At 45.0% G+C, this 26924-nt stretch overlaps 1 protein-coding gene across 1 annotated transcript in view; it reads left to right on the top strand.

Annotated features, from left to right (window-relative positions):
* Window positions 1–26924, top strand: part of LOC139242840 (PAX-interacting protein 1-like) — a gene marked incomplete at both ends in the record, with an annotated part of 53894 nt that overhangs the window by 11871 nt on the left and 15099 nt on the right. Inside the window, 3 exons of the mRNA XM_070870524.1 lie at window positions 12694–12737; window positions 13163–13226; window positions 16016–16129. Coding sequence (XP_070726625.1) covers window positions 12694–12737; window positions 13163–13226; window positions 16016–16129 — 222 coding nt within the window. The remainder of the gene's footprint in view (window positions 1–12693; window positions 12738–13162; window positions 13227–16015; window positions 16130–26924) is intronic.

Here is a 26924-nt window from a genome sequence, read left to right as displayed (position 1 = left end):
GCCATTTGTTAGCGTTAGTGTTTTCTTAGAAGAATCACTCAACACTCAGGGTCAGTTCCAATGCTGAAGCAGCTTTTATTACGCTCAGCGGGAAGGAAAAACTCAGGACCGTATCCAGGTTTCTCTTCACAGAACAAAGAGTTACATGTACCTTTATATGTTTCACAACAGTTACAAAACAGTTTACTGCAGCTACACAGCTCATCACGGCTGGACACAAGCCAATCACAACGATTATAGATTACATATAGGTTATTTTAACCCAATAGAATTCCCCTTATGTCTCAGGAACCATGTGTTCGTCTTTTGTCAGCTTGGGCTGATTGATATAGGTTCTCTCACTAGTTCTTTCTTCTTGGAGAAATAATTGGTATATAGCCTTGTTTACAGCAAATGGTTTCCCTCTTATCTTTCTTCCTGAAATAATTGGTTTCATGGCCTTGTTCACAGGAGATGGTTTCCTTCTTATCTCTGTCTTCCCAGGCATTCCTACAGTGGGCCTCACAGGGTTATTGCTCGGTCAGTGAACGTTCAACAGTTCACAGCTTGACTACCTGGTTTCCCATCATGCCTGGGCAGCCATTTTATGTGTGTGTCCATTTAAGCTTATGTGAGTTTTAAATATCCAGCAGGTGCCTAATGCCTAAGTCTATATATATTTCTACTCTCTACAACAATTCCCCCCTTTCGGTAAAGGGACTAGTCCTAGTCCCCTTTTAACCGACCGTACTGCCTTTATCTGATATTTGTGCACTGCCCGGTACTCGTTGCCTCAACGTGCTGGCCAGTCACGCGGTTTCAGGAGTCCCGGTTGCTTAGATCAAATTAACAAAGGCTAGCTCCTCCCGTCCCCTTATCAAACAGGCTTGTTTAATATCCAGGGAACGGTGATTGGTCCGTTTCCGCCGTTTGTGGCGCCTGCATACCTGGCAGGCCATCACGCCCCATGTTATTGAATTCGAATCCATGGGTGGATGTTCACATTTATTCCCCAGTCCCAGACCTTTCTCCACCAACTCTGACTTTGTAAGTCTACCTCGGTATCTTCTTTGATTTTAGTTTGTAGCTGGTGATAGAGTTTTACGGATTGCCCCACTCTGAGCCTTAACTCCCGTAATACCTCCGTGAGATGTGGGATAGGGACCTGCTCTGGCTCGTCATAATCCTGCAAATGATCATGGAGCTGATCAGTTACTTCAATAACTTCGGACTTCCGGCGCCTAACCTGGGTGATATGCGCTTGCCCGATCGCGACAGGTCGTAGTGGTGTAAAGCAAAAGTTTGGCTGCGGTATAGGGCACTGCAGGTCATTATACTGGTATGAACGCTCAGTAGTAGAGACGCAGTATCTTCCCCTCCCTCCGTAGCCTGCCCTCGCGAAGTGCATGTGTGCGGGCACTATTTCTAGTACACACCCGTTGGTTCGGTTAAACCCGCACTCGTCTAGTTCCCCTCGGCCCACCGGGTGAGGGCATACTGTGATTTCCCCCCTTTGCTTGCAATCTGCTAGGGAAATCCCAGTAAGTATGTTGTTTCGACGAACGGCAGAGGTGGTGGTTAGGTAGTAGCGTATGGAGACATTTTCCCGTATTACTCCGATATTCTCTAGTTGGTATAAGGGGAACGGCCCTGAGTCCGGCGTTGCTATGGGGATCAACAGGACTATCCCTATCCCGGTAGTCCTACCCATCTGGCAATCTGGAATTGCGGGGTATACTCGGGTCAGTCCCTTCAGAGTACAATTATCCAGTGTCCCCCTTTGGTTCGCCAACTGAGCCAAATGTGAACTGTCTATCCAATCGGGTACTTCCCCGCGTTGGATCTGGTCGAGGTTGTGGCGGATCTGTCCCACCATCCACAGACCATAAGCATGACAGAGTTGCCCCTGTCTTTGCTTTATTGTATCTTCTTGTTCTCTATCAATGAGGTGATTGATGGTTTTAGCGTGAGCTTCCAGGACTGAGATGCCATCCAACTGGATTTCGGCCCCCTCCTTTCCTAGGTTGGCCTGGTCTTCCTGGTTTTGCTCCACCCTCTCCAATAACCCCTTCATCACCCCTTTTAAGCTGTTCTACCCTCTCATTTAGCCCTTGTATGTCTATCGAGTTCACTACGGAGGTTCCTGTATTGAAAACGGTAGCAACATCATTTACTATTTCCCTCTTCACCCTGGGTGCTAACCCCTGTCCCCGGAACTTACTGGCACCCATGGCATCGGCAGCCTGCTGCATTACGACTTTACTTAATACATTGTACATCTTCCTTGACTGTTCGGTACAATATTCCGGCATCTGGATGCCTGAAATATTGATCAGAACAGGCACAATTTCATGTTTAACATTATCATACAATAATTCCCCTTCGTTGTACATTGCAATCCCATTTTCTGGTCCCTTAGTAGTTATGGGACAAGGCAGTTCTTCGGGCAATGTAGTGATTCTTATGGGGCGCGGTGTCGGAGGGGGTGAGAAACATACATACAATTATATTGCAGCCGCCCCCGCCTCCTCGTAATACCCACACAGCCCCATTCCCTTCTTGCGGATGACTGATTGCTGGGATTGTCCCGGAGGCGCGCAAATTATGCCGAAAGTACATTCATCAGGCCCTTTGACATCCCTCCGTTTAATGCATCTGCTCCTTATACCCGTGGAGCACTGTACACATACTCTTATTCTTATTAGGATTCTTATTAAAATAAGTCCTGTCCTTGCTCCAGTCCTTGGCTGCTGGGATGCACATTCCGTCCGTTAAATTAAACAAGACTCCATAGTTCATATAGTTGTTTATTTCCAGCGTGCTCTGCTGTCCGTCGGTGTTGCCCAGGGTACGTGCCTGTCGCAGGGCTATCCATATTACGAGTAGCGCCGTTCGTATTCCCATTCCGGTAAGTATTATCTGTAATTTTAAACAGACGGCCTGGTCGTCACCAGGGGTTAAGGTTTTTTGCTCTACGAGTGTCCCTGTCACCCTGCAAAATCAGAAGCACAAGGTTATAATCGAACCATTTCGAGCTGAATCTGTAGGGCGTGCGCCTGTGTCTTTACCCACTTAAATATTACCCAAACTCCTATTATGACCAAGGCCAAAGCTATTCCTCCAAACATCGCTGTCTGCTTTACCGTTAGGTTGGATTTGTGGACTACACCTACCCACCGTGGGGTACATTGGCTCTATTGCCAGAGGTGATGGTGCTATGGCTGCGCACTGCACTATCCGTCTAGTCCCGTTATCTCTTCCAGCCTGTTTATCTTAGCTTTTAACTCTTCAATTTGTTTTATTGAATATCTATTTCTTTATTGTATCAGGCAAGTATTATTACATAAGCTAGTTCTGTTTTTATTTTTGTTTCCTCTGTTAGGTGAGTCTTTTTTTTTTCCTATTAAGAAATCCAAATTAATAATGTTCAGTATAAAACGGCTGTCAATGGAAAGGGTTAACTCCTTTCCAGGTTTGTAAGAAGACCTGATGTCATTACGTGACTTCACGTAATCATCTGAAAAAAAAAGTCTTTGTGCCTTCAAAACTGGCTTCGAAATTAGGAATCCGTTAAACAGCATAAATCATTAGAGTAAACTCCAATGTTTTCTTAACTTCTAATTCAAGTACTTGCCAAAGAATTTTTTTTTTTTAAATTGTTTTAAAACAAGACCACACATACAATAGCAATTTTGTTTACTGAAATTCAATTCTGTTTTTTTTTATTTCTCTCTTTCTCCTCGTTATCTTCAAAACCCTCCTGCTTGTTTAGACTGTTCGGGACATTTTGGAAATCTTTTCAAACTGCATTGAAACTTTTTCATAATTGAAAATTCGAATCCATGTAGAGTGTTTTTTACTTATTCCAATTTTTTTTTTTTTTTCTAATTAAACCAATATCTTTTTCACAGCAAACATCAACTAGTATTTAGTAAGTTATGTCTTTTTCCATTTAGTCCGTTACATCTTTTTTTTTCTTTCTTCAAATTAGGTTTTGTATTTTACACGGAGGGTTCGTAACTCCATAAAGTTGTTAATTTGTTTACTTTCAAAGTGGCGTCTTTATCTTTTTCTTTTTCTCCATAACTGGAATGAAGTCCATCTTTGAGAGTTTGAGTGCTTTTTCGTTATCTCAAAATGCTCCAGTTTCAAAGTCGTTACTGAAGCTTGCTGTTTTTTTTTTAACATTTTCCAAAAGTTCCTTTTACACCTTCGCAGATAGCTCGCCACTTGCCCAGGAGTTTGACCTGATCAGATTTAATTTAATCTTTCTCTTTTTTTTTTTAAATCCACCTCAGTATTTCCTGTGCCTTCTCTGAATATCTCAAAATCCCAATTCAAACGTTGTAATTTCAATCTTTATTTAAAACTTTTTTTTTTAGAAGCTCTTTTTTTTTAAAGCATTCTTTATCTCATTCCGAGACTAAATTTATGTCTTTCAACCCAATCAATCATTGCATGTTTTCTTTCGGCAAGTAAGTGAGCATGTCAAATAAATATTTTGCTCAACAAACCTATTCTTTATTTGTTTATTTTCCTAGCTCCGTAACTTATCATCCGAATAAATCCACACCTGCGTTTCTAACTTAAATGTCTTAAAACTTCCCACATACAGGACAACATTACAAAGGGTTTAAAAAAAAAAAGACTTTCACTCTGTTTCTAAAATAAACAGACACTTGCATTCCTCTTCCAACCAGGCTTTCGGAACATGAAAACATAAAACAAAAATTCATTCTGCAGTCAAAAATCACACAGACACTTCTCACTCAACGATCAGACATTTACAACAGTCTCTCTTCTTGTTTTGGCCGGCTCTATTTTTGGATCCATGACCTTTCAGGGAATTTTTTCAATTAGCTTCTTTTGTTTTTCCGCCAGGTGGCGGGTAAGCGACCCTTCTGGTCCCCACTCGAGTTTACTTGTTTTCATGGCCATTCCTGGGTAGGACTGGTATCGTTAGGAATCTACTCTCAGCGGTCCGCTTTCTTTCTAGCGCGACTTGTAGTAAACTGTCTCTTGGCTACTGTCAGGTCACAAGTTCTGCTGTTACACAAACTTATACAATTCTTAAAAACGCGTTTAAGCAATTCCCGCAGTGCTCTACATATCCTTAACGACTACCTACCACTGCTCAGCCTGTTGGTCCGACCCTGTTCACAGGTTTGGATTCCGTTAGCCGCTGTACACCGCTTGGTTCTACCCCGGGGTATTTCAAATTTCACTACTGGGTCCGGAAGATGTCTCTCGGTATCACGATCCCACGGTCTAAGTGTGTTCCCTACGCCTACTTGGTTCCTGGCCGTCACGTGGGACAAAAGTCCTCTTAATTCAGGCTCAGGCTAGGCGTTTGAGATATTAGACCGTCTCCTCATGTCGATCAACCAGCTTCCACCTTCCGCACCCTTTATACTTAAAAATTGTTTTTTATACTCACCCGGGTTTTTTTTCCAAGGGCGTCCAGCGACTCCGGGAAATCCCGTCGACTACGCCATTGTTAGCGTTAGTGTTTTCTTAGAAGAATCACTCAACACTCAGGGTCAGTTCCAATGCTGAAGCAGCTTTTATTACGCTCAGCGGGAAGGAAAAACTCAGGACCGTATCCAGGTTTCTCTTCACAGAACAAAGAGTTACATGTACCTTTATATGTTTCACAACAGTTACAAAACAGTTTACTGCAGCTACACAGCTCATCACGGCTGGACACAAGCCAATCACAACGATTATAGATTACATATAGGTTATTTTAACCCAATAGAATTCCCCTTATGTCTCAGGAACCATGTGTTCGTCTTTTGTCAGCTTGGGCTGATTGATATAGGTTCTCTCACTAGTTCTTTCTTCTTGGAGAAATAATTGGTATATAGCCTTGTTTACAGCAAATGGTTTCCCTCTTATCTTTCTTCCTGAAATAATTGGTTTCATGGCCTTGTTCACAGGAGATGGTTTCCTTCTTATCTCTGTCTTCCCAGGCATTCCTACAGTGGGCCTCACAGGGTTATTGCTCGGTCAGTGAACGTTCAACAGTTCACAGCTTGACTACCTGGTTTCCCATCATGCCTGGGCAGCCATTTTATGTGTGTGTCCATTTAAGCTTATGTGAGTTTTAAATATCCAGCAGGTGCCTAATGCCTAAGTCTATATATATTTCTACTCTCTACAACACCATTATTAGATTTTTATTCCAGATTTATTCAATTAACTGAATTTAAATTCACAAACCGCCATGATGTGATTTGAACTCTCGTCATCAGGTTGCTAGATCAGGCCTCTGGATTACAAGTCCAGTTGATATAACCACTATGTTATTGTACCCGTTAAAATATATAGTTGAAGTAAGCTGCAGAGATAAAGGGCCCAAATTTCCCCATGAGTTGCACCGTTTTTTTGTGTGATTTGATTTTTTTGGTGCATCTCTTTAGTTGCAAATATGGCCATTTAATTTGCACCAGTGTAAGTGTGTTAGTTAGGTTTTTTGTTTGGTTAATTTATTTTTCAAAAGGGGGCATTCCCAGCCACTTACACCATTTATATCAAATTGGCCAGAAAAAAGTTGTACTAAACGAACTTAGGGCAGTGTATGTGTCCACTTTTGTCCGCACAGAAAGACCTTACTTACAGTTAAGGAATCGGCGCAAGTAACTACATTTCAAGCACCACCAAGCACCAAACAAAGCACAAGCAGCAATAACAATTCAATAAAAAATAAAGAAGTGAAGTAAATAAATTAAAGTAACAAAAGTGCTGGATCAAATCCTATCTTAAACTGAACTATGCAGCGGCTGGCCGTGCTGGAGTCCATTCGGCAAGGGCAAGGTGCGGGACACCGGCAAGCCCTTCTGCCAGGGCAAGGATCGGGAGCACGTGGCAGGCTGTGGGGTGGGGCAGGGGGGGAAGGAAGAGAGAAACTCAGAACGTAGCAGGGCTGTGAGGGCGGGGGTGTGTAGGGAGAGAAACGGAGAAAGAACGCGGCAGGCTGTGGGGGGGCGGGGGGCTGGTGGTGGGTGGGAGGGAGGGAGAAGGCTGAAATGTGGGGGGGGAGGTGGGGAGTGGTGTGCTGACGAGGAGGGATCGAGAAGTCGCATGACGGAGGGGGGAGAGAACAAGACCTTTAGGTTTCTTACCTTGCTTGGGGAGTGAGAAGAGCTGGGCTGTGTGCTGTGTTAATGGGACACGATTCAGTTTCAATGTAAAAAGTATTTTAAAAATTTTAGAATGCACTTCACTTTTGTGTAATAAAATAATTTTATCAAACTACTTTAATATGATTCTTTGATCACTTAAACTTTAAGATCGCTTATAAACTTGTAAAGCACAAAAGTTACAAAACAATTTCAATGTGAAAAATCTTACTCTCTCAAATCACAAACTTCAAGATCACTTTTTGGGTGTGAAATTAAATAACTTACAAAATGTGAGAACATTTACACTCAGATCACTTCAAAACCTAAGATCACTTATAAGTTCAGATCAGCCATGATCTTTTTGAATGGCGGAGCAGGCTCGAGGGGCTAGATGGCCTACTCCTGTTCCTAATTCTTATGTAAGTTGTAAAGAACAAAAAGGGCCACTGTACAGCAAAATTCTAAAAGGACAAAGGGTGTTAAAAAAACAAGCCTGAAGGCTTTGTGTCTTAATGCAAGGAGTATCCGCAATAAGGTGGATGAATTAACTGTGCAAATAGATGTTAACAAATATGATGTGATTGGGATTACAGAGACGTGGCTCCAGGATGATCAGGGCTGGGAACTCCACATCCAGGGGTATTCAACATTCAGGAAAGATAGAATAAAAGGAAAAGGAGGTTGGGGTAGCATTGCTGGTTAAGGAGCAAATTAAGGCAATAGTTCGGAAGGACATTAGCTTGGATGATGTGGAATCTATATGGGTAGAGCTGCAGAATACCAAAGGGTAAAAAACATTAGTGGGAGTTGTGTACAGACCTCCAAACAGTAGTCATAATGTTGGGGAGGGCATCAAACAGGAAATTAGGGGTGCATGCAATAAGGGTGCAGCAGTTATAATGGGTGACTTTAATATGCACATAGATTGGGCTAACCAAACTGGAAGCAATACGGTGGAGGAGGATTTCCTGGAGTGCATAAGGGATGGTTTTCTAGACCAATATGTCGAGGAACCAACTAGGGGGGAGGCCATTTTAGACTGGGTGTTGTGTAATGAGAGAGGATTAGTTAGCAATCTTGTTGTGCGAGGCCCCTTGGGGAAGAGTGACCATAATCTGGTGGAATTCTGCATTAGGATGGAGAATGAAACAGTTAATTCAGAGACCATGGTCCAGAACTTAAAGAAGGGTAACTTTGAAGGTATGAGGCATGAATTAGCTAGGATTGATTGGCGAATGATACTTAAGGGGTTGACTGTGGATGGGCAATGGCAGACATTTAGAGACTGCATGGATGAACTACGACAATTGTACATCCCTGTCTGGCGTAAAAATAAAAAAGGGAAGGTGGATCAACCATGGCTATCAAGGGAAATCAGGGATAATATTAAAGCCAAGGAAGTGGCATACAAATTGGCCAGAAATAGCAGTGAACCCGGAGACTGGGAGAAATTTAGAACTCAGCAGAGGAGGACAAAGGGTTTGATTAGGGCAGGGAAAATGGAGTACGAGAAGAAGCTTGCAGGGAACATTAAGACGGATTGCAAAAGTTTCTATAGATATGTAAAGAGAAAAAGGTTAGTAAAGACAAACGTAGGTCCCCTGCAGTCATAATCAGGGGAAGTCATAACAGGGAACAAAGAAATGGCGGACCAATTGAACAAGTACTTTGGTTCGGTATTCACTAAGGAGGACACCAACAACCTTCCGGTTATAAGAGGGGTCAGAGGGTCTAGTAAGGAGGAGGAACTGAGGGAAATCCTTATTAGTCGGGAAATTTTGTTGGGGAAATTAATGGGATTGAAGACCGATAAATCCCCAGGGCCTGATGGACTGCATCCCAGAGTACTTAAGGAGGTGGCCTTGGAAATAGCGGATGCATTGACAGTCATTTTCCAACATTCCATAGACTCTGGATCAGTTCCTATCGAGTGGAGGGTAGCCAATGTAACCCCACTTTTTTTTAAAAAAAGGAGGGAGAGAGAAAACGGAATTATAGATCGGTAAGCCTGACATCGGTAGTGGGTAAGATGATGGAATCAATTATTAAGAATGTCATAGCAGCGCATTTGGAAAGAGGTGACATGATAGGTCCAAGTCAACATGGATTTGTGAAAGGGAAATCATGCTTGACAAATCTTCTAGAATTTTTTGAGGATGTTTTCAGTAGAGTGGACAAGGGAGAACCAGTTGATGTGGTATATTTGGACTTTCAGAAGGCTTTCGACAAGGTCCCACACAAAAGATTAATGTGCAAAGTTAAAGCACATGGGATTTGGGGGTATTGTGCTGACATGGATTGAGAACTGGTTGTCAGACAGGAAGCAAAGAGTCGGAGTAAATGGGTACTTTTCAGAATGGCAGGCGGTGACTAGTGGGGTACCGCAAGGTTCTGTGCTGGGGCCCCAGCTGTTTACACTGTACAGTAATGATTTAGACGAGGGGATTAAATGTAGTATCTCCAAATTTGCAGATGACACTAAGTTAGGTGGCAGTGTGAGCTGCGAGGAGGATGCTATGAGGCTGCAGAGCGACTTGGATAGATTAGGTGAGTGGGCAAATGCATGGCAGATCAAGTATAATGTGGATAAATGTGAGGTTATCCACTTTGGTGGTAAAAACAGAGAGACAGACTATTATCTGAATGGTGACAGATTAGGAAAAGAGGAGGTGCAACGAGACCTGGGTGTCATGGTACATCAGTCATTGAAGGTTGGCATGCAGGTACAGCAGGCGGTTAAGAAGGCAAATGGCATGTTGGCCTTCATAGCGAGGGGATTTGAGTAGAGGGGCAGGGAGGTGTTGCTGCAGTTGTACAGGGCATTGGTGAGGCCACACCTGGAGTATTGTGTATAGTTTTGGTCTCCTAACTTGAGGAAGGACATTCTTGCTATTGAGGGAGTGCAGCGAAGGTTCACCAGACTGATTCCTGGGATGGCGAGACTGACCTATCAAGAAAGACTGGATCAACTGGACTTGTATTCACTGGAGTTCAGAAGAATGAGAGGGGACTTCATAGAAACATTTAAAATTCTGACGCGTTTAGACAGGTTAGATGCAGGAAGAATGTTCCCAATGTTGGGGAAGTCCAGAACCAGGGGTCACAGTCTAAGGATAAGGGGTAAGCCATTTCGGACTGAGATGAGGAGGAACTTCTTCACCCAGAGAGTGGTGAACCTGTGGAATTCTCTACCACAGAAAGTAGTTGAGGCCAATTCACTAAATATATTCAAAAAATAGTTAGATGTAGTCCTTACTACTAGGGGGATCAAGGGGTATGGCGAGAAAGCAGGAATGGGGTACTGAAGTTGCATGAACTCATTGAATGGCGGTGCAGGCTAGAAGGGCCGAATGGCCTACTCCTGCACCTATTTTCTATGTTTCTACAACAGCACCCATCTCGGACCCACAGCTCGGTGAATGTGCACTGTTTCAAGGGGGGTGGTGGTAGAGGGCGAGGGGGGAGGCAGGGGTCGTGGGGGGAGGGGGGGGGTTACGGCTTGGGTCTCTAGAGAGACTGGTGCGGAGATTGCTGTGGGAGTGGCAGTGGATTAGCCTGATTGTGTCCCCTTAGTGCAGCAGCTACCTCCCTGATGGCCTGTGCCACCGTCCCCGCTGCCTCTGAAATGTCCTCCCTCATGTCCCGTGACATTTTTGTTTTTCTGCTGTCAGTGTCGTTACCTCATCACCCACCCCACTGACGCATTCACGAGTGATCGGGTGAGCTCATTGGTCTCCACACCCAAAGCCATCACCTGAGCCACATCTGTTGCACCTTCCAGCTCAGGACAGCGTGGTACATTTCTCCTTGGCCTCACCCTGGATCTGTCTCGCGGAATCCCTCCAGTGTGAGTCGCAGGCTGGGATGGTGGGCTCCTGGGTGTTCCATACTGCATTCCAGCAGCAGGAGGACCCGGAACCTCGGACGGTGGGGCACAGATTGTTCCATACTGCATTCCAGCAGCACTGGGAGGCGCAGGCTGGGATATTGGGGCACTGAATGAACCGTACTGCATTCCAGAGCACTGGAACCTGCAACTTCTGAACTTTCGAAAGCATCCAATATCGGGCCAAACCATAAACTACTATGCAGGGACTGGGATGAGCTGAAACCACGGAATGTTGAAGCAGACCCTAAACCACTATGCAGGGACTGGGCTGCGCTCAAACCTCGGAATGACGAATCAGAAATCATGGAAGTGCTTGGCAACGCAAGTTCAACATTCTCCCCTTCATGCCTCTCCATGGCCACCCCCTCCCCCCTGCAAAGTTGGTCTGGCTCGCCCGCGTCTGAATCTTCTTCTGTATCTTCAGGATTGGCATCAGGTTCTTCAAAATATAACAGAACAGTCAAATGGTTAGCAGCAGAGGAGGGGGCAGGATGGGTGGCGTGAGTAGGCTCACACGTAGCAGGCTAGGCAGCAGGTTGATTTGAAGAGCCACGAGTAATTTTCGTGTGTGGGCCCAGCTTGTGCAGTACTGATTGCTTTTTTCCAGGTAGGATCAATCAAAGCAGCGACCCTCTGTTCCAAGGGTGTCAGTGGGTGCAGATTTGGCGGGCCTCCTCCTGTTTGAGTTCTTTCCCTTTTGTTGTGGGCCAATTTCTTCTGCAAAGATGAAAAAACTTGTTAAGAGAGGATGTCTTTCTGCTGGGTGGGACATAAACAGATGGTCACATTTACAGATGCAATTCCATTGACAAATGAAAATATTACTTACACCAAGATCCTGCCATTTCTTTTTACACTGCTTTCCATTTCTTGTGGTATTCAGCACTGTGCAGTAATCTTCAAGTTTGTTCCAGTGTTTATTAATATCTTTGGGTGGCACTTTTACGTATATCCAGCTCCTGCCATTTTTCCTTGATTACATTCACTAGTACCTCCACTTCTTGATGTGTGAAATTCGTCATTCTTGGGGCACGGTGTTGCATTGCTCTATTGAATTGACACTTGGTGATTTTTAAAAACACACCGTCCTTATTTTGCTTGCAGCAATGAATGATTCTCACCGATGCAGCACTCCTTGTGGAGGTTTAGCAGCTGATTTTTTGCAGAGTATTCCAAACAGCACTCCGATAGCTTTCAAAACATCAAGCAGGCATCCAAAACTCAATGAGAGTTTCTGCCTTTAAAAATGGCCGATTGCCAATGTTATTGCCCCACTGAGCATGCACGAACGCTGCAACGCGCGTGGTGTCGGCACTCAGATCAGGCTCCGCCCCCCTGCCGGCTCTGCGCGGCCAGCGCAGACCTAGCTCCACCCCCTCTCCTGGTTCTGCGCCACGCCAGTTCCACAGACGACCCGGGAATCGGCCATGATTGCACGGATTTTTTTTGGCGCTGCTTCTGAGGTAAAATGTCGGCGGGGGGCTCAGAGGTGCGTCGAAAAAACCAGAGGACCAAATTTGGGCCCAAGGTCTTAACTATGGCGTAAGGTTATATGTAAGTTTGAAGATTAATTTAACCCTCTGCCAGACTAGGGTGGTTCTTATCCTGTGGGAAGTGGAAAAGCCTATAATTTCAAGAAGTTCTGACTTTTAAGAATGTTGAACTGGTATTAATTTATTTACTTTTTGTTCTCCTTTACAGCCTTCCTGGGTATTTTTGTCGGTCCGATGTGGCCAGCTCCTTCCGTATCCTTTCAGTACTCGAGGATATTTCGATCATGTGGGAGATGCACTGCATTTTGGTACTTGGTGAAAAGGAGGCATTTGATAAGTTGAAGTTTAATTCAGAGAAAAAGAATTGTGCAGCTGGTGGAATTATAGTTCTTTGCTTTATAAAGTCTGGAAAATGTTCTTGCAATGCAATCAGTCAAGTATATGTGCGACTTTGTTCCCTACATACGCACTGATGTGTGCACACAGGTGGATGTAAATCCTGCAACTTCTAAAGCTCCACTGTAAACCCCTCAATGCCAAAGACATCCTATGTTGGTGCTCTCTGGGGCAAAGCTGTTGTTCATCACATCGGGAATTGATCCCCTAATGTCCTTTTGCCACTTTTAATTTTTAACCAAGAATAACTCTAGCTCACTTTCTTAACTTAAAGCACACAGAGTAACTGGCTTCTCTCCAGAAGGAGGACAAGTATTTTCGGGTGTTGCAGCTTGCCTTTCACGGGTAAGTCTTCACTGTTTATACCGATCTGCACCTATTCCTTAGGCCAAGAGAATCATTTTAGCTGTAGCTGCTTGTTAAACGAGTCACACCGTTTACCTTTCCATTGCATGTTGCAAAAAACCCAAATTACTTTTTAACTTAATCCAAAAGGGTCATTGACCTGAAACGTTAACTCTGTTTCTCTCTCCACAGATGCTGCCTGATGTGCTGAGTATTTCCAGCATTTTCTGTTTTCCCTATCTAGATTCATCTTTTGTTTCTTAACTTGTCCCATTACCATCCCCTTTTGCCATGCACCATCATCCCTTTTGTCTCTTTATCTCTCCTGCCTTCAACCCTGTCACAGACCTTCTCTTTTGTTCTTTCCTCCCTTCCCCCTTTCCCTGCCCCTACACTTGCTTAAAAACCTGTTACATCTCTAACTTTTTCCAGTTCTGACAAAGGGCCATCGACCTGAAACGTTAACTCTGTTTCTCTCTCCCCAGATGCTGCCTGAGCTGCTGAGTATTTCCTGCATTTTCTGTTTTTATTTGATTTTTAACTTGATGTGCAGCAGCTAATTATATTGAAACGGTTGACTTGGGAATAGGCCAGTTATATTCAAAAGTGTGCAAAAAAAAAAGCTAATTAATACTTCACTCTGAGTAAAATTGTTTGCAAACAATTCACCTTCAAATGAATTGAACAGCAAAAGTTGATTTTTTTTTAGATATGGTTCTTCATTGGGTTTTTCTGACCTAGAGTTATCTTGATAATTTTGCAGCAAAATTTTTTCCATCAAGGTACTAAAATGGTCTTTCCTCCCCCTCCCGCCCCAACCAGGCCTTCTGATCAGTGCTATTATTTTCCCTGTACTTTTTAAAAATCGCATATTACTCCTGAGAAGCATCTTGGGACGTTTCACTACTTTAAAGATGCTACCTAAATACAAGTTGTTGTTGTACATTCCTTCCACATTTTGCGGGTGATTGAGACGCTCCTGACTGATGTTTCAGTGAGTATGCACAGCTCTCGGAACCCCAACCCCGTCCCCCACCATCGCCCAAAGAGATGCTGGTACTTTGTGTTATTATGCAAAGTGCTCTCCCAATCAATAAAATGGCACAGGGAACATGTTAATTATTACATTTTTATTCCTTTTTAATAAGGGTATTAAAGGTTAGAATCAAATAATCCTGCAGCACAGGAGGTCGTCATTTGGCCTGTCGTACCTGTGCAAGAGCTGTCCAATTTAGTCCCACACCCCAGCTTTTTCCCCATAACCTTGCAAATTAGTCCTCTTCCAAGCACATGTCCAATTATCTTTTGAAAGTTCCTATGGAACCTGATTCCACCACCCTTCCGGGTAGTGGGTTCCAGACATTAACAACCCACTGTGTGAAGAAATATCTCCTCATTTCCTCTCTCGTTTGTTTGCCAATTATTTTAAATCTATAACCTCTAGTTACTGATGCACTTGCCAGAGGAAATAGTTCTTCTCTACTTGCTCTATCAAAACCCCTCATAATTTTGAATGCCTCTATTGGCTCTCCCCTTAACCTTCTCTGCTTTAAGATTACAGAACCAAGGCGAGGTAGATGAAATTAAGATATAGATGCGCCATGATCAAAATGATTGGCGGAACAGGCTGAATGACCTGCTCCTGTTCCTATATTCTTCAGTGTAAATAAAAAAATCGTGTGGAATTTCTTGTAAGAAACAACAGTATTGCAAGTGTTCTTTTTTACTTTCCATATTTTAAAAACCTAACTTACCACGTGCAAGAATTGTAGAATGTGTTGCACAGAACTTGTAAGCCAGATGGATTACACTCCAGAAGAGCGAATCTATGTAATTTTTTTCCCCTCAACCGCATAAGCTCTGCACAAAATACCACATGGATTCAAGCACCAAAGTAAGGATCTCATTAAAAATAAGTATTTGTATGAAATCCCTACTTGGTTTCAAGCAATTACAAATCCCACGCAGGATAATTATTTGTAATAATTCTAGACCTGTCCTGTCAGCTATATATATTTTTTTTCTTGCCTCGTTGCTGTATGACATGTTGAGGAGAGGTAGACGGTGGTGTTCGACTCGCTGCTGAAACTTGTTTCCAGAGTACTCCAGCTACACAGGAACGGGGGTTTTCAGGCAAAATAATAATGTTGATTGAGAGCACGTTCAAATGGTAGGGGTGTTGTGTTGTAGGTAGTGGCAGCTGTGGGAAAGATCCATTGTAATGAATGTTGTAATTTCAAAGCCTTTAATAAACTTTAATACCTGGGGCATTCCTTTAAAAATGTGTGTTTGTGTAAAATTGTTGGGGATTTTGTTGATCTCAACTCCTGTCCTTCGGTATACAGATGTTTAAATGTGGATGTTAGCTGCAGCATTGCTTGTGGGATTGTTTAAATGTTAGTAAATGCGTGGGTGCCCTACGAGAATAAGTTGCATTTGCTTGGAATTGGGCCAGTGGCAGTCTGTTTCCATGCAAAGTCGAAAATATTTCCGAAATTTGTCGGAGTTGGAGCATCCAAGGGTTTAATGCTTTCTGAATTATTCAGAATAGACCAAGCTCTTTAGCTGACATAGAATTTAAATATACCACTTTAATGTGAAAGTGACAGTTACTCGGAAGGTCACAAACGTGATAACCACTTTTCACTTAATTAGGATGCGGGATTGTGGCGAGATTTCATAGTCATTATTTTTATGTTGGACAGAAATATTGTAATAAGTGAATTAGTTAAAGATACAATCGATTTAAACAGAACTCAAGTGTGTGTATTTGCATTTCTCTGTTTCAGGTTTCCGCTGAAGACCGCAAAACGCTATGGGCCTTAATTACTTTCTATGGAGGGGGCTGCCAGCTCAAACTCAACAAGGCTTGCACCCATTTAATAGTACCTGAACCTCAGGGGGTGAGTGCATTACTGAGGTACTGCAGCCTGCAATTGAACTCTTGTTAAGATCTGGACATCACGTCTTTGCTGTACAACTGATGCCAGCTTACAATCTTGACCTTCAAGTTAAAATAGTCTATTTTGACGGTAGTGGTTTTTAAATCACAGGTTTTACTGTAAGGATTGCTGAACGTCCGGGACACACCATCTTTCACTCTAATGTGACTCAAAGGGATGTAAAATTAGGCTAAGAGGCCAGTTTTTCCCCTCGTCAGTTTCAATGCAGGGGGCACTAGTTTAGACTGGAGTTCCAGCGTGCTGGCCGTCTCCCACTGGAGGAGGGCTGCTCATTTAGTAGGAACTGTGTTGACGTCCTGATGAGTGGATGACATCCAGACTTGGGAAGGATTCTAATCCATCTTGACACGCTCTTGTACCGTCTGTTGGCTTGTACGATGTCAATGAGGCAGGCTGCTTGGGATTGCTAAGAGGTTATCCTTAAACGTTTGAAAAACTTTGGGGAGCAGAAGGAGTACCATATGGTACTCTTTACCTACGCCCCTGCCCACCTTTTCCCCTCCCCCCTCCCCCCGCCCCAACTCAAAAAGAGAAAGACTTTTTGTAGAGTAGGTTGTTGGACAGTAGGATAAGTCCGCTTTAATGTAAACTGACCTTTCGAGAACAAAAATCAAGCTTTAACTTGTGTTGGTTGCAACACTACTTGAAGTTTAATTTTACTTAGAGGATTTTTGAAATTTTGAGAGTTAATAGTGCCTAACTTTCAGTGCGTGTCACCCCTATATCTTGACCTAAGCGTTGAGTTTTTTTTTAGATTTATTATTTTAAATACATATGCAACGTACAGCACAAAAACAGGCCATTTGGCCCAACTGGTCCACGCCGGTGTTTATGCTCCACATTAGCCTCCTCCCACCTATTTATCTAACCCCTCTTTCCCCATAGCCTTGCAAATTTCTCTCCTTTTCAGGTATATATTAAATTCCCTTTTTAAAGTTACTATTGAATCTGCTTCCATCACCCTTTTGGGCCCAGGGGCAGCATGGGCCAGCCCACACTGCGATACGTGTGCAAACTAGATCCTTGCAGCAGAGCTGGTCTCCAGTCGTCTTGCCACTGGACCAAGACCTAGCTCTGTCAAGTCCGTGTGCAACAGCCACCACACCTTAAAAAATCCACGCACAGGCATCTTCCACCCTTCAATATGCAGTTCGGGATCTGGAATATTAGGTCCTTCATTGAAACTCCTGCGAACTCATCCTTTTTGGTGTGGAAGCAAGTCATCCTCGATACGAGGGACTGCCTAAGAATAAGAAGGCAGTGTATTCCAGATCATAAAAACACAACATATAGGAGCAGGAGTAGGCTATACCCCCTCAAGCCTGATCCACCATTCAATATCATGGCTGATCTTCTACCTCAACTCCACTTTCCCGCCCTAACCCATATTCCGTAACAACATGCTGTGAAAAGAATTCTCTTCATTTTCCCCCCCTGGATTTTTTGCTAATTATCTTAAATCTGTGTCCTCTGGTTTCCAACCCATCTGCCAGTGGAAACAGTTTCTCCTTATTTACTCTATCAAGACCCTTCATCAACATGACTCTGATGTTGGTGCTGAAGTACTCACATATTACATAGAATATACAGCATAGGAACAGGCTATTCCGCCCACCTGGTCCATGCTGGTGTTTATGCTCCACACGAGCCTCCATCGCACCCCATCAGCATAACCTTCTATTCCTTTCTCCCTCGTACTTTACTAGCATCCGTATAAAGGCATCTATGCTATTCGCCTCAACCACTCAACGTGGTAGCAAGTTCTACAGTCCAACCAATCTCTGGGTAAAGATTTTTCTCCAGAATTCTCTATTGAGATTTATATTTACGGCCCCTAGTTTTAATCTCCTCAACAAGTGGAACCAGCTTCTCTACGTCTGCCCCATGAAACCATTTCATAATCTTAAATAATCGTGGGCCACCCCGACTAAGAGGACACCACCGCAGGTTGGGAGGATAAGAGCTGGAGCATGCCACTACAACTTCTAGCGCGAGCCGCTGCAAGTGTGTGACCGCTTCGAGGTGGGCAACTGGGTGACATCATCAAAACCCAGGTCGCTGTTTGGAGCATGGCCAGGAACATCGGTGGGGCCCAGGTACAGCAGAAAGGCGGATGAGCGGCAAGAGATCGTGGCAAAGGTGCGACGAATGATTGAGGCTGGAGAGCGAGGCAGAAATGCGGCAGATGATCGGGGCAGAGGAGCGGTGTGGGATCATGGCTGAGATTCGCCAAGTGATCGTGGCGGATGTACAGCAAATGTTAGGTGCGGAGGTGCGGCGAATGTTTGTGGCGGAGGATCGGCGAGAGATCACAGCGGACGTGCTTAAATGGGGTACAGGGCCCAGAAGAGCCGAGGGCCCAGGGGCAGCACTGGCCAGCCCACACTGCTATAGGTGTACGCACCAGGACCATGCAGCAGAGCAGGTCTCCAGTCGTCCTGGTTAACCCTTGCCACTGGATAAAGGCCCAGCTCTGTCAAGCCCATGTGGTGGCTGATGTGCAACGGTCACCACACGTTAAAAAAATCCATGCACAGGCATCTTCCAGCCCTGGAGTTCAAAACTGGAATCCTTCATTGAAACATCTGCGAACTCATTCCTTTTGGTGTGGAAGCAAGTCATCCTCGTTTGAGGGACCACCTATGTTGATGGATCTTAAAGACCTCTATCATGTTGCTGAGCTTATCTGGGGTGGCGGGGGGGAAAGTAATCCCAAACTGATCTGTTTTTATTTAGCCAGAGTGGTTTGAATATATTTTTTGTGTGGTGGAGAGAAAGAAGGATATTGCTAGTTAGAGATATTGCCTTTAGTGATCTTTGCTGTAACATAAAAGAATGGATTGCTGTCATTGAAGTCTAGGTTTTTTAATGGCTTGTTCTTCAGATGCATCGAACTTGTCTTTCAGGCTGACTTCAATGGCCTGTCTGTGCCAGACCGTAAAATCTTTTCTTTTACAGCCAGTTGTTAAAAACAAATGTGCATGGGGCAGACTAAGCTGTTCTGCTGTGTTGCAGTCATAAACATCTCTTTAATCGCTGTGCACCACAGAGGGGGGTGTCTGACTCGACTGACGAACAATGCCAACATCTGGGGTTGCTGCTTGTGACCTGCGTCCATTGACGATCATCCTGTGGGAGCATCTGCAATTTAAACCGTTTTATTAGTTATAAGTGATGGTTTCTTCATTCCAGCAGGAAGTAGCATAATGTTTATGGTGCCATCATTAATTCTAGGCAGGCTCTGAGTAACAGTAAAGCTGTCTAACAGTCTATTGGTTCTTCCTCCAACCCCCATTTCTCCAGAAGTAGTTTAGATCTACTGGGTAACTGATGCCATATCTCAATCTATGAAGTTTATTTTAAGCTACAACTAAATCTAAATCTGAAATGACCCCTTGTGCTCTCTGACCTACATTGGCTCCCGGTCCGGTAACATCTCGATTAAAAGCAATTCATGCTTTCAAATCCCTCCATGGCCTCGCCCTAGGCTATTTCTAACCTCCTTCAAGCCCTAAAACCCTCCGAGATCTCTGCGCTCCTCCAATTCTGGTCTCTTGCGCATCCCCAATTTTGATCGCTCCTCCATGGGCGGTGATGCCTTCAGTTGCCTAAGCTCTGGAAATCGGCCCCTAAACTTCTTCACCTCTCTAGCCCATCCTCCTCCTTTTAAGGCGCTTCTTAAAACCTACCTCTTTGACCAAGTTTTTGGTTACTTGCCCTCGTTATGTGGCTCGGTGTTTGCTGACGCTTTTGTGAAGCACTTTGAGACGTTTTACTACGTTAAAGGTGCGATATAAATGGAAGTTTTATTGAAAGTGCAATACTTTAGGGTGAAATTGGTCTGCGGAATGCATCATTCCACTTCATCTTCATCTAAAGTGAAACCCCAGAGTCTGAAAATGTTGCAGATTAGCTGAACAAACTGAAAAATAATTGGATATCTTTTTTAAGTTGCAGGAAGTCACTGGACTCGCAACAGTCTGCCCAGCTGTGTCTGGGCACCATTAATTAATTTACTGAAGCACAAATAGCCATAGGATTGTAGTGCTACTAAATTACTAGAGTAAAAATAAATGGGGACAACATATTGTGGTATTTTAACTTCCTGCCCCCTTAATAGCTTTTACAGTTTAAAAAAGAATCCATCAACCGTGCAGGTAGAAAAACAGCAGACAAACTGATATGTCCTTACTATACAGTACAAATGCACACAAGGCCCATACTTGAGAGAAGGTCACTCTGTGACCAGTCCTTTATTTCCCAGCACTCAAGTGATGAAGGTGGGTGGAGCTTCCCCTTTTATGCCTGAAAGACCAGGTTAGGAGTGTCTCCCACAAGTTCATAGAAACATAGAAAATAGGTGCAGGAGTAGGCCATTCGGCCCTTCGAGCCTGCACCGCCATTCAATAAGATCATGGCTGATCATTCCCTCAGAACCCCTTTCCTGCTTTCTCTCCATACCTCTTGATCCCTTTAGCCGGAAGGGCCATATCTAACTCCCTCTTGAATATATCGAATGAACTGGCCTCAACAACTTTCTGCGGTAGAGAATTCCACAGGTTTACAACTCTCTGAATGAAGAAGTTTCTCCTCATCTCAGTCCTAAATGGTTTAGCCCTTATCCTTAGACTGTGACTGGACTTCCCCAACATCGGGAACATTCTTCCTGCCTCTAACTTGTCCAATCCTGTCAGAATTTGATATGCTTCTATGAGATCCCCCTCATTCTTCTAAATTCCAGTGAATACAAGCCCAGTCGATCCAGTCTTTCATATGTCAGTCCTGCCATCCCAGGAATCTGTCTGGTGAACCTTCGCTGCACTCCCTCAATAGCAAGAATGTACTTCCTCAGATTAGGAGACCAAAACTGAACACAATATTCCAGGTGAGGCCTCACCAAGGCCCTGTACAACTGCAATAAGATTTCCCCGCTCCTGTACTCAAATCCCCTAGCTATGAAGGCCAACATGCCATTTGCCTTTTTCACTGCCTGCTGTACCTGCATGCCAACTTTCAATGACTGTTGTACCATGACACCCAGGTCTCGTTACACCTCCCCTTTTCCTAATCTGTTACCATTCAGATAATATTCTGCCTTCCTGTTTTTGCCACTAAAGTGGATAACCTCACATTTATCCACATTATACTGCATCTGCCATGCATTTGCCCACTCACCCTGCAGCCTCTTAGCATTCTCCTCACAGCTCACACTGCCACCCAGCTTAGTGCCAAATGCAAATTTGGAGCTATTACACTCAATTCCTTCATCTAAATCATTAATGTATATTGTAAATAGCTGGGGACCCAGCACTGAACCCTGTGGCACCCCACTAGTCCCTGCCATTCTGAAAAGGACCCGTTTATCCCGACTCTCTGCTTCCTGTCTGCCAACCAGTTCTCTATCCACGTCAATACATTACCCCAATACCATGTGCTTTAATTTTGCACACCAATCTCTTGTGTGGGGTCTTGTCAAAAGCCTTTTGAAAGTCCAAATACACCACATCCACTGGTTCTCCCTTGTCCACTCTACTAGTTACATCCTCAAAAAATTCTAGAAGATTTGTCAAGCATGATTTCCCTTTCATAAATCCATGCTGACTTGGACCGATCCTGTCACTGCTTTCCAAATGTGCTGCTATTTCACCTTTAATAATTGATTCCAACATTTTCCCCACTACTGATGTCAGGCTAACCGGTCTATAATTACCCATTTTCAAAAAGTGGTGTTACATTAGCTATCCTCCAATCTATAGAAATGGATCCAGAGTGTATAGAATGTTGGAAAATGACTGTCAATGCATCCACTATTTCCAAGGCCACCTCCTTAAGTACTCTGGGATGCAATCCATCAGGCCCTGGGGATTTATCGGGCTTCAATCCCATCAATTTCCCTAACACAATTTCCTGACGAATAAGGATTTCCTTCAGTTCCTCCTTCTCGCTAGACCCCTCAGTCTCCTAGTATTTCCGGGAGGTTTTTTGTGTCTTCCTTTGTGAAGACAGAACCAAAGTATTTGTTCAATTGGTCTGCACATGAAATGTCACTCTGCTGGCCCTGCTCTCTCAGACGAGATGTTGAGTGTGAACAGGAAGCCATTAGAGCTGCCCCTGAGGAGGAGTACGGAGGGTGGGAGCCAGTGGGTCTCGCTGCAGCTTTGCAAGTTCACTACCTAGTGGTCAATGTTCTCACAGTGTACAACTTAGGTCAGTTTATACATGGATTCAATGACAGTTAAATACATGACATCACCTTCCCCCCCCCCCCCCCCCCAAAGTCTTATTGGGATCACAGGTTAAGTGTCTCTGGTGGTTTACGCTCCCTTGTAGAGCGCCTGAGTTGGGGCTCCGATTGTTGGGCGCTGGCCTGATTGTCTGCTGTTTGCGGTGCCTCAGGCCTGTCCGGACTGCTCACAGTGACTGGGCTCTCCTCCACTTGGTTCCGGTGTTCGATCACCTGTGGAGGAGTGAACTGTACATCGTGTTCTTCCTCTGCTTCTATGGGGTTGCTGAACCTCCTTTTTGTTTGATCCACGTGTTTACGGCAGATTTGTCCACTGGTAAGTTTAACTACCAGAATCATATTCCCCTCTTTGACAATCACAGTGCCTGCGAGCCATTTAGGCCCTGCAGCGTAGTTGAGAACAAAGACAGGGTCATTGACATCAATACATCGCGCCCTCACATTCCTGTCGTGGCAGTCACATTGTGACTGGCACCTACTCTCAACAATTTCTTTCATGGTGGGGTGTATAAGGGATAACCTGGTTTTGAGCGTCTTTTTCATTAGCAGCTCTGCGGGTGGGACCCCTGTGAGCGAGTGTGGTCGGGACCTATTGGCCAACAGGAGGCATGATGAGCGGTTTTGTAGGGAACCCCCTTGGATTCTGAGCATCCCCTGTTTGATTATCTGCACTGCTCGTTCCGCCTGGCCGTTTGAGGCCGGCTTGAACGGTGCCGTTCTGACATGGTTGATATAATTTCCTGCCATGAAGTCCTGGAATTCGATGCTTGTAAAGCACGGGCCATTGTCACTGACCAAGATGTCAGGTAGACCATAGGCGGCGAACATTGCCCGTAGACTTTCTACCGTGGCAGAAGATGTGCTTAAATTGAGAATGTCACACTCGATCCATTTGGAGTAGGCGTCTACTACAACCAAACATTTTTCCCATGAAAGGACCTGCGTATTCCACATGGATGCGTGATCATGGTTTTGCGGGCCAGGACCAGGGGCTAAGGGGGGCTTCCCTGGGCGCATTGCCCAGCTGGGCGCGTGTGTTGCATCTGTGAACACAAAGTTCCAGGTCTGCATCTATCCCTGGCCACCAAATGTGTGACCTGGCAATTGCCTTCATCATGACAATGCCCGGGTGCTCATTGTGGAGTTCTCTGATGAACATCTCTCTGCCCATCTAGGGCATGACTACTCGGTTTCCCCATAGTAGGCAATCGACCTGAATCGTGAGTTCATCCTTGCGCCTGTGAAATGGTTTGAATTCCTCAGGACATGCCCCGTATGTGGCTGCCCAGTCCCCATTAAGGACACATTTCTTGACTAAATACAGTAGCGGGTCTCTATTTGTCCAGACTTTGATCTGACGGGCTGTCACGGGTGAGCCTTCGCTTTCGAAAGCTTCCACAGCCATGACCATCTGAGCAGCATGCTCGGTTGCCCCCTCGGTGGTGGCTAGTGGGGGCCTGCTGAGTGCACCGGCGCAGTTTTCAGTGCCCGGTCTGTGCCGAATTGTATAGTCATAAGTGGCTAACTTGAGTGCCCACCTCTGTATGCGGGCCGATGCATTTGCATTTATGGTCTTGTTGTCGGCCAAAAGGGACGTTGGGGGTGTGTGATCTGTCTCCAGCTCAAATTTCCTGCCGAACAGGTACTAGTGCATTTTTAAATTTTTTTTTTTTTACAGCATATACACATGCAAGCGCTTCCTTTTCTACCATCCCATAGCCCCGTTCTGCCTGGGACAGACTTCTGGAGGCATAAGCTACCGGTTGTAACTGAACCTTGGCATTAACATGCTGCAACACACACCCGACCCCATAGGATGATGCGTTGCACGTTAAAACAAGTTTCTTACATGGGTCATATAGCGTTAGCAGATTGTTGGAGCATAACAAATTTCATGCTCTATCAAAAGCCCTTTCCTGGCTGTCCCTCCAGACCCATTCGCGACCTTTGCGTAGGAGCACGTGTAGCGGCTCTAACAGCGTGCTCAATTTGGGAAGAAAGTTACCAAAATAGTTCAGGAGCCCGATGAACGAACACAGCTCCGTCGTGTTACGGGGTCTGGGTGCTCTCTGGATCGCTTCTGTTTTGGACGCAGTACGTCTAATCCCATCTGCTACCCTCATCCCCAGGAATTCTACCTCTGGAGCTAGGAAGACGCACTTCACCTTTTTCAGTTGCAGACCTACCCGGTTTAGTCTGCGTAGCACCACCTCCAGGTTGCGGAGGTGTTCTTCAGTATCACAACCCATGATGAGGATGTCGTCTTGAAAAATTACTGTCCCTGGAATCGACTTGAGGAGGCTTTCCATATTGTGTTGAAAGATCACGGCGGCCGAGCGAATCCCAAACGGACACCTGTGGTGTTCAAACAACCCCTTGTGTGTCATGATGGTGGTCAGCTTCTTTGACTCACTCGCCAGCTCCTGGGTCATGTAAGCTGAGGTGAGGTCCAATTTTGAAAAAAGTTTGCCACCAGATAGTGTCGCGAAGAGGTCCTCTGCTCTCGGTAGCGGGCACTTGGAGTGACACCCAATTGATGGTGGCCTTGTAATCACCACATATCCTGACCGACCCATCCGCCTTGAACACCGGCACAATCGAGCTCGCCCATTCGACTGGCAAGATGATTCCTTCCCTCAACAGGTGGTCCAATTCGCCTTCTATCTTTTCCCGCATCACGTACGGCACCGCTCTGGCCTTTGGTGTACTGGCCTGGCGTCCGGGTTTATGTGAATCACTACCTTGGTCCCCATGAAAGTGCCAATGCCGGGCTGAAATAGTGAGTCAAATTTGTCCAAGACCTGTGAGCATTGATATTCGCTCCACAGAAGAAATTGCATTGTCATCACCCCATTTCCAGTTCATGACAACCAGCCAACTCCTCCCCAGCAGTGCGGGACCATCCACCGGAACAATCCAGAGTGGCAACCTGTTCTCCAAATCTTTGTGGGTCACGACTACTGTGGCACTGCCTAGCACTGGAATGATCTCCTTTGTGTATGTCCGTAGCTGCATCAGTTGGCAATAATTTCGGCCTCCTGGCCTTGGATGCCCACAACTTGTCGAACTGTTTGATACTCATCAGGGACTGGCTGGCCCCTGTGTCTAGCTCCATTGATACTGGGATGCCATTGAGGAGCATTTTCATCATTATCGATGGCGTCCTGGTATATGAACTGTATATGTGCTCCACATGAACTCGCTGAACTTCAGCTTCCACCGATTTCCCCCAGTGTCCATTTGGCCCCGTAGGGCTTACATCGTCCCCGTCCTCCTCGTACATCAACCTGGCCGCAGGCTTCCTGCACATACGCTGCGTTGCAATTTCTGTACGTGTATTGCTGATACCTGCAAGCTCTGGCTGTGTGTTTGCCTCCACACCTCCAACATGAGCCGTTGTTAGAAACAATAGGTCCATTACCAGTCAGTCGTCTCTGATAGGTGTTGATGGCCCCATTACTGGCCGCATTGTCCCTTGCGATGGCGTGAATCGCCGTTCAGCTAGCCATTGTCTCTGTTGAATTCCCCCTTTGGATTCGACTGCATGCTCGGGCATGTCCGATTGCCACTGTGTGCCGCGTTAACAATGTTGACTCCTTGTCCATTTGCTGTATTTAAACCAAGATTTTTGTCAAACATCATTCTGGTCTCTTCCACTGAGATAAATGTCTGGGCCATCAAAGCCGCTGTTTCCAGGGTCAAGTCTTTGGTCTCGATCAGTTTCCTGAAAACCCCAGCGTGCCCGATGCCCTCAATAAAAAAAGTCTCGCAGCATCTCCGCTCTGCATGCATCTGGAAACTTACATAGGCTCGGCAGTCGCCGGAGGTCTGCCACGAAGTCTGGAACGCTTTGCCCTTCTCGCCGCCAGTGCGTGTAAAACCGGTGTCTCGCCATGTGCATGCTGTTCGGCGATTTAAAATGTTCCCCGATCAACTTACTGAGCTCTTCGAAAGTGTTGTCCGCCGGCTTCTCTGCGCTAGAAAGTCCTTCAGGGAGTACGTCCTGGACCCACAAACCGTCAGGAGATGAGCACTGCGTTTGTCGGCTGAATCCTGTCCCAACCATTCCTTAGTGACAAAACTTTGCTGTAGTCTCTCAATAAAGTAGTCCAAATCATCACCAACACAGTACCTCTCATCTGTGCTGCTAGTGGCCATGCTCGTGTGGTTTAAATCCCAGTTTCTCGTCGCCAATGATATGTCCTTACTATACAGTATAAATGCATACTTGAGAGAAGGTCACTCTGTGACCAGTCCTTTATTTCGCAGCACTCATGTGATGAAGGTGGGTGGAGCTTCCCCTTTTATACCTGAAAGTCCAGGTTATGAGTGTTTCCCACAAGTTCACCACCTAGTGGTCAATGTTCAGTGTACAACTTAGGTCAGTTTATACATGGATTACAATGACAGTTAAATACATGACACAAACCATTACAAGCAAAAATATTCACTCCGCACTTTTAATTTCTACTAGCCTGTGGTAGCAGTTGA

The sequence above is a fragment of the Pristiophorus japonicus genome, unplaced genomic scaffold (genome assembly GCF_044704955.1).
Source record: "Pristiophorus japonicus isolate sPriJap1 unplaced genomic scaffold, sPriJap1.hap1 HAP1_SCAFFOLD_1493, whole genome shotgun sequence".
Classification (NCBI taxonomy): Eukaryota; Metazoa; Chordata; class Chondrichthyes; family Pristiophoridae; genus Pristiophorus; species Pristiophorus japonicus.
This window is presented reverse-complemented; position numbering and strand designations above follow the sequence as displayed.